The following is a 20,888-nucleotide window of genomic DNA, read 5'->3' as shown; positions in this document are numbered from 1 at the left end:
TAGACAAACAAGCACATGATGAAACCCTGTACCGTGCATTCTCCTACACACACACATAAACACACAAAATCTCATATGAAAAAAAATCTGAACGATCCATGCACCAGACACTTCAAGGTCACAACGCCTTGACTTCACTGCACAACAAAAAAAACTTCACCAAACAACAACCAATAAAAAAAGCAATTAATACGTCATAGTGGTGGGGGGAGGCCGAGAATCAGCTGTAAACAACTACTGGCGGCATTGAAGTGGTTGAATGATTTCGTAACAGTTCAATGACAATTGACCGCTCCAAGAGCTTAGATTTATCATAAGTACCTACATCATCATAGTGGTAACATTTAAACCAGAAATTCCGTACACATGCACTAAATTATGCGGAATATTATTCCATAATTCTAGTGCCGTATTGTTATGACCGAGACCTTTTGATCAATAAAAGACCGATGCATATTCCACTACACCACCACATCCTGTATATGCCAAGAATTATGAGTCATTATGTGTTGCGTTTTCCTTTTTTGCAAATTGTTCAGGAAAATGCCTATTTTGAACTTGAAGCTAGCCCATGGCCCGAATCACTGCGACATTTTCAGATGTATTGTGATGCTCCTTGGTTATCAGAGCTCATTGTCTAGCTTGATATCTTCGATGAGACTCCATAGCCTTGACACTGACCTCTTCATATAGCTGACAGCCTCTGCCAGCTATATTGCGTGTCCCAGCCTTGCTATCGCATTCACAAAACACATACAGTGCGGTTTATTCCTCTTCTTGGCAGAACCTGCATTGGGTTTCTTCTGTCAGACCCATATGTTTCCTGAGCAGACTATGCCCCGTTGGTAGACCCATCACTACCCTCAGAACCTCACGGTTGTGGTTTAGCAGGTCTTCCGTGAATCTGGGCGATGGTTTCTTTATGAACTCTTCCCTTCGCCAGCCACATTCCTGAGAGCTTATTTCACAAATCTATCGATTCGGCTTTATATGTGGCAAACGAGCTATCCCGAAACCGGCGGAGAATTTCTCAGAAATCCATCGAAGCCGGTAGAATATTCGTGGGAATTCCATCGAAACGCCAGCTGGGCTGCGATCTTGGCCACGTCAGCGGCGGCCGCGTTAACTATTTTCAGGGGATGATTAACAACAGTACCATAAAATCCCTTATGTGGCCACTAGTGGTACACAGTTTGTTCGATGTCCTTGACAGAAGAAAGCTTATGCAAGGAAGGCATAATTTATTGTCGAAAGAACAAAATTCTTGTTGATAAAGCATAAAATGTACAATCATCAGATCAGAATGTTTGGTAGATGGTAGATACGAATAGATACCTAAAAATGAAAAAAACTCTCGAAAAACTCTACGGTACATAGGGAGACGTGGAAGTTGTTATTGTGTTTTTATTTAACTCAGTGAACCAATTTCCAGGACCGTAATTTAAAAAGGAATAATTCACCCAATTATAATAAATCATTACCGAAACATCCCGAAATATAAAATTAAATTTAATTTCTCAGTATAAAGTGAACGTCGACGATCATAAAACTACAACAAAAAATACAGGTCCGTATTTAAAAATTCAAAGATGGGGGTGGCCCAAGTCAGGACTACTTCAAATGGAACAAAACAGAAATTGAGAATAAAAAAAATGGTTTTGAGAAAAATGAAAATTCACCTTATTTTTTAAACAGTTGTTGAAAATCATGACCTAAAGAAATTAACGACGGCCGCCACTGGTAGCCATAAACCAATTGTGACGTAGCTTAGAGCGCGCGAATGTACGATGATTCCCCGCCACTCGAGAAGCAGCGAGAATAATGTACCGACTTCGATGGAACTCCGGCGAAACTTCTACCGTATTCGATTACGATATATAAACGCTAGCCATGAGCATATGGGCAGTCAAGTGGAAGTTACAGTGCGGTACGCGAAGCGATCTAGCAAGGCGATAGACATTAGAATGATAGTTGAAGTTTTATTTGAAGTGTTTGTTGTATTTAAAGTGAAATAAAGTTAAGTTTGATTATTCAGTGTAGCCAATTAACGGGCAATCCACGAGGAAAAAAGTAACAATATTTTTAATGCATTTCTTACTCCTTTTGTTAGTGAACATTATTTTTTTAATCTCAAGTGTGAAGAATGAGGTATTGCGCTTAAAAACTCAACAACGGAATTCTTTACGAATATTTCGTAAACAAACACAATTTACATTCCACGGATGAGTAATATCGTTGACTGGCCGCAGCAAAATTTGATATTCCGAAAGCAGAACCTCGAATCTCGTAAATCACGCCAAATGAAACTTGAACTTTAATATCGTCTGGAATATAAATTATACATTTATTACTTTTTCAGCGTTGTTTCGTCTTCGAAAACCCATTCAAATATTTTGGTTAATAAAAGCGTTTCGGTAATTATTATAATTGACCAATAAAACATGAATGAAAGACAGCATTGAGAGATTTATTAGCTGGAGTCGATGATTCGATAAACTTTTATTATTCCGAGTGTTCTGGGTTTCGAAAAAAATGTTGCCTGCTGCCTTGAATAAGGTTGATCTTGGATTGCTGCCTATATTTCTATAACAAACACGAGACCCAGTATTATTACATAGTAAAATTAGGAGGAGCTAAACAAGCTAGCCATGATGGGGCACAATTCAATACACGACAATAAACGATAACAAGCTTAAAGGACGCTGGCATTTTTTGGTGAACCCGCCAATAACATCGCTCGTTTACTGAAACAAAAAAGAGTTGGACATGTCTTACAGAACAAATTATAGTTAAGCCAAACTTATTGAAAATAGTGAAGACAAATCAGTGTCTTATAGATCAGAAGTATATATATTGACTTGTGGTTCTTGTCCATACTTTATATCGGCCAAACGGGAAGAATCTTTTTCCAAAGAATGAAAGAACATAGAAGTAGTTTTTTGAATGTGAAAACCAATTCCACATCTGCAAACTATCTTTTGGCAGAGGGGGATTAGTTTAACCACGACTATGACGTTTTGAATTTGGAATTATTAAATTTTGAAAAAAAATGAATCAATGTATAGAATTACAAAATTCTCTATCGATTATTATATACCACGACATAGTAGAATACATATTTATTGAGATATGGCGCTACAAAACCACATGACATTAAAACGGACAAAACTCTCTAAACAACCTAATATAATCAAGCAATGCAGTGATAACTATAAACAAATTGTGATGTGTTGCCATACAAATGATAATGTTAGTTCGCGTAACTTCAAAGTCGGAGATAGTATGTACGTACAAAGTATCGCGGATAATAAGTATCATAATCTTTCCCATTTGGTTTAACGAGCATGTTTGATAAAGTTCAACACAATTAAAACGTTTTGGTTTGCAGAGGTTTTCCACAAATGTGCTCTTGTTTTGTACAGAGTTTTTGGAAATTTGTTGAATAGTCTGACGTATTATCGGTACTCCTGGTATAAAAGCTCGTGAAACGATACTTGATTTTCACGATCACATATTGGGGAACCTGGAACTTTTTTGATTTATGTTTTCACAGAATATAAAAGTTCTATTCCACAGAAATAACCGTTTTTAAAATTATGTTCTAAATAATATCGTCAGTCACTTCACTAGAGTTTATAATATTATTTTTTGTCAGTATCACGAAAAGTTATAGTTAAAAAATTAAAATGATATTGCCAAATGGTACATGCATTTATTGCAAATTTATTGAATTGGGACAACATTTTTTTTCCAGTTTTTGTGAATTTTACATTTTATATGAACTATTGGAGAAAGGGAAAGCTGAAAATAAGTTTTTTCAAGCAGTCTATTCGCAACAATCGTATTTCCTTTTTAAGATTTTTATCAGGAATTAAAAAAGATATTATAATTACTGAATATATTCTTTACAGTCTTGAATAAAAACATCTTAATTGTATGCATTTTAACAGTCGGTAGCCAAGCGGTTCGGCGTGGGTGTTTTGTTCACTCACTCGAATTGACTGCCGTGTTGGTCGGTGGTTCAAGCCCTAGTCTGAACGATCGATCTTCACTTGCTACCGACAACCCGTGTTAGGAATCACACGTTAAAAGGTAAGACCTCGTTAATCCTTGGCTCGCACAAGTTTCGACTTCTGAGGGTTGTCGTTCGTAGGGGTGCGACAGCTGGTTAACGGAAAAACAGATTTTTTTTTTGAACAGAGTACCCGATGAACAACAGTTGAATTATCATGATACGGCAAGGATGAAGAGAAAAAAAATGTGGTTCCGCCCGGGATCGAACCGGGGACCTTCTGCGTGTAAAGCAGACGTGATAACCGCTACACTACGGAACCCACTTGATAAGTTTGTGGAAATTTTTGTTCATTCACTATTTGCTTATGTTGCCACATTTTTTGTCATTTGTGATTTTTTCTTATTCGTCGTCGGACGTAAAATGGATGTACATAAGATATAGAATGAAAAAATAAATTTTGTCTAACTTCTACTAAGTTTATTATTTGTTACGACCGGTTTCGGTTTATTAGACCATTTTCAAGTAACTAATACAATAATACAATAAATATACACTGATAAAACAGGTACCTGTATAAATAGATACCTGAAATAACAAATGTTACCTGAATAATCAATACCAATACTACAGTAACTAAAATACAGTGCATTTCTTCAATATCTTCCCCCATTTCATTTTTTGAACAAGTCAACTCTAAATATTGAAATTTGGGATAATGAAAATAATGCTTGAATACTTGATTTTGGAGTGAAGTTGACAGATGAAACTTTCAAGATGGCGACTGGGCGCCATCTGGGAAGAAAAATTAAATGGAAAGCGGGGTCTTGTGATCCTGACGAATACTTCACAACCCTGGAATATGAAGTCAATATCTTCACCTATTACTAAATGAAGGAACTTTTAATAATTACCTGAATACAGGCAATTATTAAAATAATAATAATAATTACATAATATGAGGTAATAAGCTTGAGGTAAGTTCAGAATATGCTCGAAATGGTTGCGTTGAACTTCTTGACATATGAACAGCCTATCCGATATTTCACGCCGAACATTTTCGAACACAGTAACGTCAATATCTTTACAAATATTTATTATTCTCTGCCGTATATCCAATATTGAAGCAGGTTCAGTTTCGTACACCTTTTGCTTCAAAAGCCCCATAAAAAAGTCCAAAGGTGTCAAATCTGGCGAGAGGGCTGGCCATTCTGAAGGACCTCGATGATCAATCCAACAACCGGAAAAAGTAGTATCCAAATAGTTTCTTACTTGTCTGGGGTAATGTGGGGGTGCTCCATCTTGTTGGAACACAATATCCATATCGAATTCGTTAGGATTCGCTTCGACGATTTCGGTGATGAGAGGATCAACAGTAGTTTCCAGCATATTCAACTACAGTTCCCCTGTTAAATTTTGATCAATAAATAGAGGTCCTACACTATGGTTTCCCAATATTCCTGCCCAAATGTTAATTTTTTCTGAATATTGGGTATGTGTTTGCCGGAAAACGTGAGGGTCACTCCAATAAGGGCAATTTTGTCTGTGAAAATTGCCGTTTGAAAAAATGTACATTCGTCACTAAAACAAATATTGTGGGGATAGGTAGGATGCCTTGCAATGGTTTCCGTCATCATTTCGCAGAATTCTGTTCTTCGATCAGGGTCATCTTCAGTTAAAGGGTATAAAAATGTTATTTCTGCTTCTCTATTACTATATAAGATTCTATTATTATTCAGTGAGTCTCTGCATGAGATACAGAAAATCAAATCATCCCTAATGAATCTAGTAATGATATTTGAGAATATGTTAATGATACTCCAATATATTTCTATTATAAGTGTTCAACATCATCCGCCAAAAAATATTATATTCGTGGGGTTTTATCGATCATTGATCTGGTTTTATTCACTGACCATTACTAGTGTTTATGTTATAATATTATTACCTTATAAACAGTTTACTGTACTTACACCGCTTAACGACGAAATAAATGGTTTTACGAACCCATTCTACGCTACGCAGAATAACTTTATTTAAAAAATATGCAAATCGAATGGTGCTTGTTCCCACGAAACTGTTAAAATTCTAGAAAATAACATGTTATATTATCGGTGCTGTATGTTTGAACATTGAGATTATCTCAATCTATACATTATATAAATTATATGCAATAGTTTTTTTCGAAGATCATTGAGGTTGAATGAACTGAACACTTTTTTTTACTAATTCACTTTCAAAAATATCGTTTTCACTTTTTAACGAATTCGATTCTATAATTCTAATTTATTTCTTAACCATTGATGAAATATATTTGTAAATGACCTATTTCACATGGTTGATTATCTGTTAAAGAACATAGTTTAGGGTTTTGACAGTATCGATCATTCCGTAACGTAACAAAAAGATGTTACGTTACAACGCCGCATGCAACAGACAGACATCAAATTGTGACCGTGCGTAACGTATCACTCATGTGGTGTGACTGCTAAAAACCGACAAATGGTGGCTCAGCTCGTAACGGATACTTGTATCAAAGTGGTTATGGATGCAACTGTACCACGTTTCCACTAGCCGTAACGTAACAAGTTTGCAACGAGCTGTTACTGCAATTCCCTCTCAAACATTCTATGAAACGTTTATTGGAAACTCCAGAGTCATAGTCAATAACTATAGGGTTTTCCAACAGAGACCTCCGAACTTTGACAATTGATAAAGGCCATCTTGTTGAAGTTGTTTTACCTAATCACCAAATAATAAAATTGTCACTTCCGATGCTGAGGAGAAACTTCAGAACACCATAAATTAGCTTCACAGCAGAGCACACAGTACAGGTCTCAAATTTTCGGCAAGCAAAACAAAGACGATTCACTTCTGTAGAAAGCGGAAACTTCATAATAATCCCAACCTCAACATGAATGGAACACCTTTACAGTTTGAAAACAAAATAAAATTCTTGGGGATGATATTTGACTCTAAACTGAATTGGGGAGCTCACATAGATAGTTTGATGGAAAGATGCCAGAAACCACTGAATATCATAAATGCACTTGCAGGAATCAAATAGGAAGCAGACCATGAAATTCTGCTGAATATTTATCGCAGCCTTATTCTCTCTCGAATGGATTATGGTAGTGTAGAATACTCCTCGGCCAGACCAACCCGATTGAAAACTTTAAACAAACTTCAAAATAATTCTCTGAGACTGATAACGGGATGTTTCAGAACGAGTCCTGTAATATCACTCTGCTGTAAGACTGCTTCCCCTCCTCTTGAATTTCGAAGAAAGAGACTTCTATGCTGTTAAAATATACTGTCAACCTAACCACCCTAATTATGATATCTTCTTCAATGACGAAATCCATGAGTTATTCCTACAAAAACCAACGGCAACCAGACCAACAGGTACACGCATAAAAGAACAACGTATTATCATAGATTCGAGAGTTTTCACGCTCGCTCTCCCGGAGTTCCCTCCATGGAAACTGGCTGATATATATTGCAATGTTTCGGGAAGTGAAATGAAAAAGTCTGAATTGAATTCACAACAACACAATCTGAACTATTACAGTAACGTCGGTGAATTTACAAACTACTGCAAAATATATACTGATGGATCAAAGACCGAGTATGGGGTGGGCTGTGCATTCCTTGTAGATGGACACCTCCATAGCTGGTCGATGCACTCAACAACCAGCGTATACACAGCAGAATTATACGCTATATACCAGTCTTTATTATTCTGTGAATTCGCACGAAACTCATTTCCTAATTTGTACCGACTCATTGAGTTCCATAAGATCATTCCAAAATAAATTAACTCTTGACCCCCTTGTAAGGATTATTCTTGCCAGAATTCATAAAGAGAAGGAAAGCGGTAGAACTGTCAGCTTCATGTGGGTGCCTAGTCATTGTGGCATAAAGAACAACGAGGATGTGGATAAGGCAGCTAGAATGATTGCTAACTCTTGTTATGAGAACTATGTCAACGAACATACCTAGGTTGATGACGAACGAACAGATCTAGGTTAACGACAGACTAGAGTAGTATGTGGTATTAAGAGGGTGTATCTTGTTTTATTATATTAAAGTAGTTTATTTAAATACATGGCTGTATGATTAATACCAAGAATATAACATGGCGCAGTCGTTATGAATCGTATGTTCCGTAAATTCAAAACATGAGTGGAGATAATCGAGGAATTTCACCATTGACCTTGGCGGGTAATGTGGCCGAAAATTGGAGAACATGGCGAGCAAGATTCGAAAGTTATTTAATTGCATCCGAAGTCACAAAAAAAGATGAATCAGTCCAGTGTGCATAACTCCTACATTATATCGGTGAAGATGGATTCAAGATATACTCCACTTTCAAACTAGAAACAGACGATAGAAATAAATTGAAACCACTCATGCAAAAATTCCAAGAGCATTTCGAAGGCAAAGAAAATACTAATTACGAAATGTACAAATTGTTCAGCACCAAATAGGGGGAGGCCCAGTCAACTGAACAGTTCATAACTGATCTACAAAAGCAAGCAGCCAAATGCAAGCTAGATACCCTGCAAGACAGCTTAGTAGCAACGATGGTAGCCTGTGGAATCAAGAATAATAACGTCAGAGAAAGACTTCTACAGGACAACTTGACCCTTGACAAAGCAATAGAACTTTGTAGGATAATTGAAACATCCAAAGTAAGAAGCGAAGTCATGTCGGGAGTTACGAAAGGAGCAACGTTGCAGAATGAAGAAGTGTTAGCGGTAAAAGACACGCCAGATGAAGCCATTGTATGGCGAAACACGTGTTGCGTTTTTGTAAAACAATTTAATGAAAATCTCACAATAAAGTGTTTTTGGAATACGTTAGTTATGGATTTTTATCAAGTATCGGCCGATTCCATCATACTAATGTGGAAGATCACACCCAGTTAATAATTACCCAGTATATGGCAAAACGTTCAATTTCTGTAAGACAATAAATTATTTCGAAACGGTTTGTAGAAAGAAAAAAAATTATAAGCAAGTGAGTGCAGTAGTATGTGGTATTAAGAGGATGTATCTGTTTTATAAGATTAAAGTAGTTTATTAAATGTATGATTAAAATTAAGAATATAACAACTCTAACGAAGATAAATATGTACCACTCCACTTAGAAGATCTGGAGAATTTAAAAATAACCAAAGAAGTATCTGACTGGCAGACTCTTTGGAACGAAACTGATGCGAAACTGAAATGCTCGAAACCAAGTGTGAATAAGCGAATCTCACCACTGAAATTGACCAGGAAAGAACAAGTAGTTCTCACGCGTCTGCGAATCGGCCATACAAAAATAACACCCCTTTACTTGCTCCTAAGAGAACAGCCTCTATGTACTACATGCCTAACGGTACTAACGGTACAACATATACTTCTAGAATGTCCAAAATATGAAGAAACCAGGAGACAACATAATATAACTGGGGTAATGAAAGAAATTCTATGTGATGATAGACGAACGTTGAGCAACATAATGGCATTTTTGAAAGCCGCAAATATAATAGATAAAATTTGAAAAACAAACAACTAGTCCGTGGCTAATAACCTAGCAGTTGATGCCGCAAAAAAAATTGTTTTATCAACATGAGTGTTGTGTTCGGGCAACGTACCGCGCGCTTCACCCATTTCACGGTCGCCATAATCGTCCTACCGTGAGGACTATTCGCAATGTGATGGATAAATTTGACTCCATTGGTAAGTAAACTATCAACCATCTGCCGAAAACATCGCCGATGTATGTGATTAGTTCTTATGGGAGGGTAAACCTCTTGTTACGTAACTGGTTGCGGCGCCAGTTTGTCTGGCTTCCCTTCCTCTCACGCATAGGTCAGCGGAAGGCAGGCTCCTTCTCTCTCGTCGGGCAGACGGTCAGTGTTTAATGTGCGTTAGATATATACTGTTGACAGTCTTATGAAAATATAACCAGCGAACACATAGCTAACATTAGTGCGAGATGTTCTTATATAGAAAGTACTTGGGTGTCTGGAACAGATTCTAGGAATGCAACTATTAGAATTTTTCTTATTAGTCAGTGGGCTATGCTTGAAGACTGACAGTAAAGAAATCAGTGGGTTGAATGGACAGACACCTATCAGAAAACAACTACTCCCCTGGATAATACCACGAAGGGCGTTGGATTATATCGTTTAAAATTCATTTCTTTAGATTTACACGCTGATATAATACTCGCTCCAGCAGAATCTCAAAAACCTTTGCAAATCATTGATCTAACAATTGAACAATATATGATTTTTATTGAAGTGAGAGATAATTCATTTGCAGATCAAGAATGAAAACCAACGTTTTTATTGCTTTAGAAGTAATATTTGCAATATGGGGTTTAAATGACATTTTTGGGTGGACGGTGATTCCCAAATCTCTGATTGTGAATGTTGTTTTCAGTTCTGATTGACTGATTTTATATGACCGGTTAATGGAGTTTTTGTTTCAGAAAAAAGTAAATTTTTGACATTTGTCTATATTTAATTGCAGTAGATGTATATCACACCAGCGAAAAAAGTTAGATAAATAGTACTGTAATAATTCTATATCAGTTGAGTCATGAATAACGTTAAACATCTTCAGTTCATCAGCAAACAAAAGAAATTCACTATAAAAAGTAACATCTTTCAGACCATTTACAAATCAGTTGAAAAGCAATGGCCCTAAATGAGAACCCTGTGGTACACCCGATGAAACTATGATTGATGAAGATACTCAGTTACCATATTTAACAAATTGTACTCTGCAGGCTAATCAATATGCTATTCAAATCTAAAAGGTACCCTTGATCAAATTAGATGCATAAAATAACCGTATGGTTTTTTTTGCGTTCAAGATCCTAGTGCACACTGTCACATTGCGCTTCGCATTCAGTCGTTAAAACCCAACACGTGTTCCGAGATATTCTCGTCGATGTAACACAAACGTCTCCGTCCATATTTAACAAGGCGTTTCAGATTCTGATGAGGCAATTCGCACGACCGGCATGATGCACCTTATCAAAACATTGCGGCATTCGCAAAAATCTAGCTGGCGTTATGCGATCAACGTGCAGGCCACATTCAAGATGCAAAAGCAATCCTGGTTCGCTCGAAGTGGCAGCACGCACGTGGGATTTCCAGTCGTTGGCCTTTCAACACACATACTCGCTGGGGTCACATAAAGCATCGTTATATAGAGGGTGGTCCCAGAAATACCCGGGATCAACAAAAAAACACAAACATTTTGAAAAAATAAGTATTTATTTCTCAACTTGCAGCTCTACACTGTTCCCAACGACGTTCAATAAGTTCGATACCGTTTTTATAACAAGAACTGTCTTGCTCCTCAAAATAGCCATTAACTACCGACATCATTTCTTCATCGTTCAAAAATCTTTGACCACTGAGCCATTTTTTCAAGTTTGGGAACAGAAAATAGTCCGAGAGGGCTAAATCCGGTGAATAGGGTGCATGAGGTAGTGATTCAAACTTAAATTCGTTAATTTTGGTCATTGCGATAATGGATTTGTGACTGATGCATTGTCTTGATGAAAAAACACTTTTTTCTTAGTCAAATCCGGCAGTTTCTGTTTGATGTCGTCACTCAAACGTTGCAATAAGTTCGCATAATACTCGCTGTTGATAGAAAACTGAAATTACAATGAAATGAAATACAAGCAACAATCAAAAAATTGAACTATCAACACATGCTGAAAATTAAAAATTATTAACAAGAAATGAAAATAAAAAATTGAAAGATTCCAGGCCAAGTTACTTCACGAAGTTTCGATTGTAAGTATACACAATCGTCTTCGGGTGATGACTGGATCTGACTATTTATAAGTCATTCGAGTGCTTTCACTTATACCCTCTTCCCTCTCTAGTGGGAGCTGGCCATTTGACGGAAAATGGTTGTGTTCCGCTTGATTATATGTTTCCATATGTTGCGTATCTCCACGCTAGCTTGGCTAACATATATGCAGACAACATATATGCGGCTTCTTTGATTTTCTCCTAAACCATTTTTCGTCCTTGTGGATGATTTCAGCTTGAGCCCACTTGATGTTGTTATGTTGATGAGTCCAAACATGCTCTGCGATTCCTAATTTGTTGGTTTCACCTCGCTGTGTGTCTTTCTTCTGCCCGGCAATGCGAACTTTCAATGGCCTCTTAGTTTCAACGATATATGATTCTACGAACTCGCAGGGTATCCGGTAAATGCAATTCTTGGAATCGCAGTCCGCGTTTGGTGGCCTGGTTATCGTGAGGCTACCATGGATAGTGTTCCCAGATCTGAAGCAGGTGGTGTTATACTTAGACCCAATTCTACTTATCCTTTCCGACAATCCTCTGATGTAGGGAAGTACAAGTACTGGTTGTAGCGGCTTCTCTTCCTTGTGAGGGTCTTGCTGTCTTCTATACTATAACAATTTTCAATTGAAATTGATTCATTAGCAACGTCGCACTTGAAGTGACCAACAGCTAATCCTCTTACCAACTCTGCAGAGGCGTACCAAAATAATATTTTCATTTACTTAAACACATAGGTAATTACGTAAAAATTGTTATAGTAGGTGGCGCTACCTGGTGTCAATGGTAAAACTGATTACATTTTCTTGTTATGCCTAATACAGTACTTATTTGGTCGAAAACAGTGTCTACCATCCCGTCCAATCTCCACATTTTCTCTTCTTCCTTGATCATATGGGCTTCAGCATTAGCTCAATCTTCTTTCCGAATCCGTTCCATTGCGAGTTCTAATAAACGTTGGACATCAGAAATTGTATATGTCACGTTTTCACGAGCTACGTAACCCTTAATTTGAGCCCAGATTAATTCTATAGGGTTCAACTCGCAATGGTAAAGAGGAAGTCTCAAAATGGTGATGCCTTCAGCACGAGCTATTGTATCCACCACATGCTGGCGATATATGTCACGATGATGTTTAATGAAACTCATAAGCTCAGCCTCAACCATGTTCTCGGAAAATGGAATTCCTTTTTGTTGTAACCAACTGTGCATGTCTGATTTTCTGGTGGTCATAGTTGGCAGCTATTCTACTAATCGGCTGTGATAAGAAGTGTTATCCATTACTATTACCGAATTTGGCTCGACTCGAAAGAAGGGATTCAAACCATCCTTCAAAGCGTTGGGCGTCCATGTCTTCGTGATTATCTCCCGTTTTTTTGATAAAAAAATTAGTGCACTATCGTCTAAAAAGCCACTCTCGCTACCTATATGGGCGACAATTAGTCGTCGCCCTTTACCTGTTGGTCCGCGTAACCCTGTTGATAAACCTTCCACAAATGCTTGACGACAACTAGTTACAGTATCTAAGATCTTGCCAAATCTTAGATACTGTGTGACCAGCATTCACCCACGTTTCGTCCAGATAATAAATCTTTTTGTGAGCAGAACGCATTTCTCTAATAGAGCGAAGATATCTCCGTCGCCATGAGACTATATCTTCTCTTTCTATTAAGACAGATTTACGGAATCGTTTGGCATATATAAATTTTAAATCTTCTTTTATTATTTTCGTTAACTTATCTCTGCTTGTTTTTGGAATGAGATCATTATCCATTACCTTTGTCTTAATGGATTCGAGGGTTGGCGCTTTATTCTCAAAAAAGAAAGAATGAATGGTATAGCGTACAAAATTTTTCGGGTGCTCATCCAATTCAATTTTTTTCTACCACGACAATGTACTTTTGCAGCCTACACAATCCCATTCACCTTTTTTTCACGTACAATGCATTCAATTGTCAACACGGATATTCCCGTTAAAAATGAACACTGGGTTACAGCTTCCGCACTGTACGGAGTGTATTTTTTAAATTTTCGTACACTCTAACAGACGATCTGTTTTTCTTCTAACGACATAAACTTCCGCTTTCTTTGTACATTACTTGGACCTGCTACGGCATCCATCTTAATACTATAAAAATAATAAAATTCAATGATATTATTCAGCTATTTTCAGTTGTTTACTTACCTCAAAAACTATTTTAAAGTTGATGTATTATGAAAAACACTTTATTGTGAGATTTTCACTAGAACAGATTAACAAATCCCCAACACGTGTTTCGCTGTACAGTAGCTTTTTCAAGCGTGTTCACTAACAAACTGAATTCTACATACATTGTGATTTATACATATTTTTTGAAATATCACTATCTACCTAGAAACTAATAATATTCTAGGAACTCTATTCTATTCTATTCTAGGACAGGATGAAATCAATGATAGTTATACCTGAGTTTAACGAACATTTATACCTGAGTTTAATGACTAGGTCAACTAATTATCTCACAATAAATTGTGAATATGATGAAAATCTATGATAATATATTTTGAAAAACAAGTATCGGCCAACTCTATCTTATATTTTAAAGTTAATAAATATAACAGTCTATTTAATAAATATAATAAAATATATTTAATAAATACAAAACAAAGTCACCTTCACAAGAAACAGAACACACTACGCCTATGCAGATATGGACGCTTGATAATGAAAAAACCGAATGACTACTTATGGCATTTCAAGGACGCAAATATAATAAACCTGCGAAGTGTTGATCAGTTTACCGATGTTTGAAAGTATTTAACGAACTGGTTCACCTATTCGCTCGTACATTCTATCGATATGCAGAAGCTATCTTGTTACGGGAGGCAAATTTTATGGAATCATCTTAGTTTTCAAATATTTACAATGGCGATGTATAGACAATAAAAATGACCCCGGTAAGAATTCAGTTCTTACATTTAACATTGTTGCCGTTAGCTCTCAGTTCAATTTGTATATGAGTTATCTTCAATTGAAAATTGTTATCCTATAGCCAAAGTCTGTTCCACCTCACTTTGGAGTACCCATTTCGTTGAAGGTCATTTTTGATGATGCCTAATTCCTTTTCGAGACCTTTCTTTGTATTACAGAGCCCGAAAGCACGGTCTAGTAGAGTCATGATGATTCCTCTCTTAGTCGATTGATGGTGGTTGGCTTCCTGGTTCAGATACTGTCCTGTGTAGGCGGGTTTTCGATACAAAAATGTTTCCCATTTCGTGTTGGTCCTCTTCACCAATACATCTAAGAATGGCAATTCGTTGTGGACTTCCTTCTCCATTGTGAAAGCGATGAAAGGACTTCGTCGTTGATGTGCTTCAGTTAGGTGTCTAGTTATGCATTCCCATGATTGCATATTATGAAGGTGTTGTTAACCTATCTCAACCAGATTCGGGGCTGCTTGTGAGCTTCTTCAATGGCCAGAGTTTCAAACCACTTCATATATATGTTGGCTATAACTGGAGAAAGTAGCGATCCCATTGGCCGTCCCTCATCTTGTGTGAAAAATTCGTCCTTCAGTTGGAAGTAGCGGTTTCGTACACAGCATCCTAGTAATTCCGTAATTACTTGTATTGGTAAGTTGGTTCTATCTTTCAGGTCCCCATCTTCGGATAGGTTATTCTGTGTGATTTGAAGTGCTTCTTCGACAGGAACGTCGGTGTAGAGGCTTACCAGTTTCGACTTGGATTGATTGTTCTTTTGTCCCGGGTGTAAAGTGATAGACCTATGTTCCATCAATGGTTCTGAAACGGCTCAAGAATCCTGCTTTGTTGCTGTGAAACTTCGCTACGCTAAACACTCAATTGAAACATCTTCACGACACTATTTTATATCCAAATTTTCTGATAATATATGACTTTTTCAAATGCCTACTAAGTCTGCTAGCTCGCGCACTTTCAGTCGACGATCATTCAGTACCGCTTCGTGGATTTTCTTCACCGTTTCTAGAGTTGCCACCTCATTTGGTCGACCACTGCAATGTTCGTCTTGGCAGCTCGTACGTCTTCGTTCAAACTCTGCTACCTAAAATTTGTCTTTTTTAAAAAACGAAGGAGTAGACTCACCCAGAATGGAATCCAGTTCAACTTTTATATTGGTTGGGCTGAGACCTTTTGAATGAAAGTATTGTATTCTCTTCACAAATTCACTATTGATGGCTGCCAAACAAATACCAAACAACGCAGCGCCTTCAAACTTGAAACATATGCTTTATAGATTGTGCACTTTCTAATACAGTGATATTTTTCAAGTAACTATCGCCATCTCTATGTCAGGTCGGGTAGTTCTGGGACACCCTCGTACACCAAAAAAATACGTGATTATAATGCTATAGCATCGAAATCATAATTATTCATAAAGTACAAGACAGAAATATAACGGCAGTATAACGTTACAATATTATAACGTACTATATCATATTATGCACAGCCATACCGTGTTTCATCATAACGTATTTTAACATAATCGTATTTCATCATAACGTACTTTGTCGTAATAGAACTTTGTCTATACGTATCTATACGCCTGAAGAAGCCACTACACGAGTTCCCCGATGTTAATGAGCTCTCGACCCACCCCGCCGGCTGATCTACTGCGCGCTCAATTTTCAGAGGCACAGCTAAATTTGCCAAGCAGTATTTATAGGTTTCTAGTAACAATAATAACACATCATAACTAACAATGAAAAAATGCAATTCATTGCGATGAATTCTGCTTCAAAATGCATTTCTTTGAAACGTCTGCGGTCAGATATTCGAGAATTTCAGATAAAGAAAGTCCTGTCAAAGTTCATGAGTCATTATGCATATCAGTGTTTAATATTCCGTTTCGGACCAAGGAAAAGTGCCCGTTTGGAAACTGTAAAAGGTGATTTTCTATGTATGTCAAGTAGTGGTTACGTTATATTAATATTCTGTCAGCGAGTTGTGCACATTTCAAGCATTATAATCACTTAGTGATTCATCATTCTGTTCAGCCGATGACTTTTTCCACATTCATAACTAAACATTGAGATTAATTTACAAAATAATCTGGCAAGTGAAATTTGTCTCGGAAATTGCTAAGACCATTCAAAAATTATCAGATGAACACAATCAATGTGGAACGGAACTTCACATGTTCTTGTTCTGACTTCAACAAAAGGCATTTAAATATACCAAGCATTCAAACAAATTGAATCCCTTCAGTTTTAGCAATTGCTGTTGGTTTCATAGGAATATTACTATAAATAAGAATTTTGTTTCTGTTAGTACTCATCTTCTGTTCGATATTTCAATATTCAATACAAATAAGAATTGAAATGTTCGGAATGTTGTTCTACAAAGGAATATAATAAAGAAATGTGTCTCATTGTTTAGTTATTCTACACGGTTGCCGAAAAAATAGTGACCGCACACATCCGAACACAGTTTTTTGGACTTGCAGACTTAGTTAGGTTAGGTTAGGTCTAAAGCAGTGGTTCTTAACCTTATAGTCATGCGGGACCATTTGACAAAATTTCAGTCAGGCCATGGACCACCAAGTTGGTTAATTAGTTTGTAGTAAATATGAAGTACCTTACGATAACTACAAATAAATACAGTACAGTATAGTAAATAAATGGAATGGTTGTTCTAATTCATCTATAAATAAAATACGCATAAATTATTTAATTTCCTTTTCTCATCAGTTAAAATATGTAACTGTAACAAAAATTGCATTGTAAATTAATGCGATTTTTGTGGTAGCATAGGCTTCACTATATTCTGAATTCTTTTTTCAGCGTTACTTAAACTTAAACGCATATCAGCAGTGGCATCCAACCGATTTAGGTGCTTGTTTTTAATAACCAGAAGCGCCGAAAACAGATATGTCGAAGAAAATAAAGTTAGGTAACGAGTCTCCAAGTTTTTGTAAAGAAATTGCCTTTTGGTTCCAAGAATAATTCCTGATTCGAATGTATCTTTTAAGTTGCTGTCGTGTAGCATATCAATTACTTCTTCTTGATCTTCATCAGGCACCCCAGGAACGTTTACAATAAATGAATTGCGGATCAGTTTTTGAATACTTTTATCCTTGCGGTCGGGAAAATAGCGATTGAATTCAATTTTTAAGTTTTTTAAATGTAATATGCTCTTTTGAATTTCTCCTTTAATTTCAGCACTCTGTCCATCAATGATTTGATTGAGCTTATCAAACACAGAGAAGTTATTACTTTCGACCTTATTGATCCATACCTCGATTTTAGCGATAAACGCACTGAGTTTATCTTCATAAGTAAAAATATTGCTCATGTCTTGCGACTTCAAAGTTCCCGACCCTTACAGTAGAAGGTTTGATTTGTTCAGATGCGCAAAAAAATCGACCAAATAAGCGAAATGTATTTGAAATTTGGACTCACAAAACTGATGAAATAACTCTTTGTTTTCCTTGCTAGTTAAAATAATTTTACTTCCTCTCTTAGTTCGTACAACCTCAAAACCTATTTCCGTCAACGCACTTCCGTGTGAAAAAGCAAAGTTTCATGTTCAGAGTTCATATCAGAACAATTGTTTCAAGAGACGAGTATAGAGTCCATTCTTTTTAATGAAATTTACTAATTTTATAGCCATTTTCATCGTCAAAGCATTCTGGAAGCGTATTGGCAGCTAGTGCTCGACAACGAATAACGCAGGGCGTCGTAATTGCAAACGGATTTTCAGTGTTTATCAATGCTGCAAGACCAGAGCGAGAACCAAGCATAGCAGGAGCACCATGCGTACATAAGTCCATGTTTCTCCATATATTGACTTATTACATCTATATAACATCTGCACCTTGCGACGTCGTTTCAAGTTCTTGAGAAAATAGTGACTCTTCTTCAAACATTCTAGCGGCAGGTCTCATTGTATTGTGTCGACTCATCTAACATATTTATAAGAATGGTTCCGCGGACCGCTTGGGATGCTTCCAGGGACCACCAGTGGTCCGCGGACCACTGGTTAAGAACCACTGGTATACTTACAGACTTACAGAATTTTGAATTTTTGTCTAATTGTCCAAAAAACAGTATTTTCCGGACTTGTTACGTAAATTACTAACGTAAGTGGAGGGGTGATACTAAAAATGTTCACCTAAAAAAAAATTACTTTTGTACAAAATTCACGTAGATCTTGATGTATTATTTCGTAAATAAGGAGAAATCTAAGAAAAGTTAGAAACCATTTTCAAAAATTTGCCATATAAAATGAAAAAAATTGCCCGGGTGAGGATCGAACTCACGACCTTAAGATTATGAGACTTACGCGCTGCCTACTGCGCTACCGAGGCGTTGATAAAGTGTGTCACAACTGGATACACGTTCTTATAACGCAGTAAAACATATTCCTAACTGACCTACCCACGCAGAAACCATAAAACATCGACTTGGCTACATTCTGTAATGAACAGATTTGTTTTGACAAACAATGAACAACAAACAACACCCACCTTGAATTTCTCGAGTATTTTTCTACGCTTTTGTCTTTCTGGAACAACAACTTTTCCTTTATCCATTTTCAACGAATCTTCCGCTAGTGACGATTTTCCGATAGAAAAACTACAGCACCATGTTCATTACGCGAATTAACGAGTCGATAATAGCTTTTTTATTTTGAAAATTTATAAATAACTCAAGGAGATGTATATAACTAGTTATACAGGATTAAATGCAGGTGAAAATCCGCGGTGTTTTCGAAACACGAGAGAAGAAGTAGCAACACAAAGGAATGAAGGAATTCACGGACGGACGAGATTTTGAACTTCTCAACTTTTTGTTTTGGTTCCAAAATCGTGCGGAAGAAATGAGTCGCTCCGAACTGATTCGGAAAACAAAGAATCAACTGTACTTGAGGCGACATCTAGAGGAGATGGCGATGAAGTTTCGTGCGATTGGGTGCGTTCACCAACGTTACACAAATCCTGTCAGGAGTGTATTGTTCGTTGCAGATCTTGAAGGAGGATATCGGTAGAGATTTCAATTATCGCACGAGAAAGAAATCATTAGAAATGTACATGGGGCAGTTGGACAAATTTTTGTGAATTTAATTCATAAATTGCGATACAGACGAATAAATTAATTGAAAAACAGATGAAAAAAATTGATTCCACCGTGTGTTTCTCGGGATCAAACCATCACTCTGCTGTGGATTCTAGCTGAATATTTTGTTGTGTAACGCACAACAAGAGTTGTATTGCGGAATTATTAATATGTCCCTGAAAAATATTTGTGTTATTTGACCTCAATTAATTTGTATCTATAGATTATTTGTTGAAATATGAAGATTACAGAAATGGTAGATCTTAATAAACATGTTAGATAGGTATTCTAACTTTCTTGAGAATATCCACCAGCAATTGCACTCATTTCAAAAATCCGAAACATGTAGAAAACTATAGGCCCTCAAAGTTTAGGAGGGCCATCAGCATGGGAAAATCAGAAAATTAGGTCATGAGATACCTACTCGTTAGACTGATGGGCGGACAGTGCCTCAATCGAATAAATGTGGTCAAATAACTGATAATTCATATGGACCAACAATTAACCTTCCATGCTAAGCAGAAACGATATTTCCTTGAATACTGGTTACAATTTTCGCGACCGTTCTAACCTCAAATTTCCCAGACACTCCTCATATAAAGTTGGCAGAGGGCTTTCACATCGAACTTTATAATAAACTAATTGAATAGAACTGGCCGGTACTTGATAAAAATCCATATTAAAACTCAATAATACAGTTTATGTATGATTTTATTTATAGGTAGAGGGTTTTGCAAAAATCGCATGACATTTGTTTCGCTATATAATAGATTTCTCAAGCGATTTTTGTAAAACCCTTTATAGTGAAAATCATACAATAAACTGTACCTACCTAGTTTTGTCTTGTCCATTATTTTTGTTATTGTATATAATGCATTCAATGATAAATATTTTAATTTTCCACTCCTAACTTTTTTTTTTGTTTTCTTAAATTGTATTTTTATGTAACGACGTCAATATCTTGCAAACAAGGTCA

The 20,888-nt window shown here is 36.6% G+C and overlaps 1 protein-coding gene and 2 non-coding genes across 3 annotated transcripts in view; all 3 read right to left on the bottom strand.

Annotated features, from left to right (window-relative positions):
• The window catches only part of Sarm (Sterile alpha and Armadillo motif), a 185,890-nt gene extending 166,328 nt beyond the window's left edge, over window positions 1-19,562 (bottom strand). Inside the window, exon 1 of the mRNA XM_023166048.2 lies at window positions 19,324-19,562. Within this exon, the coding sequence (XP_023021816.1) occupies window positions 19,324-19,389 (66 nt within the window). The 5' untranslated portion in view covers window positions 19,390-19,562. The remainder of the gene's footprint in view (window positions 1-19,323) is intronic.
• On the bottom strand, window positions 4,262-4,334 carry TRNAV-UAC (transfer RNA valine (anticodon UAC)). Its single transcript has one exon. It is a non-coding gene; the product is annotated as a tRNA-Val (tRNA).
• Window positions 19,093-19,164, bottom strand: TRNAM-CAU (transfer RNA methionine (anticodon CAU)). Its single transcript has one exon. It is a non-coding gene; the product is annotated as a tRNA-Met (tRNA).
• Window positions 19,563-20,888: the final 1,326 nt, after the last annotated feature.

The sequence above is a fragment of the Leptinotarsa decemlineata genome, unplaced genomic scaffold (genome assembly GCF_025532065.1).
Source record: "Leptinotarsa decemlineata unplaced genomic scaffold, Ldec_3_MD MMD2_tig00001064_RagTag_RagTag, whole genome shotgun sequence".
NCBI classification, from domain to species: domain Eukaryota; kingdom Metazoa; phylum Arthropoda; class Insecta; order Coleoptera; family Chrysomelidae; genus Leptinotarsa; species Leptinotarsa decemlineata.
Note: the sequence above shows the minus strand (reverse complement) of the source record. Positions and strands in the feature narration are given on the sequence as shown.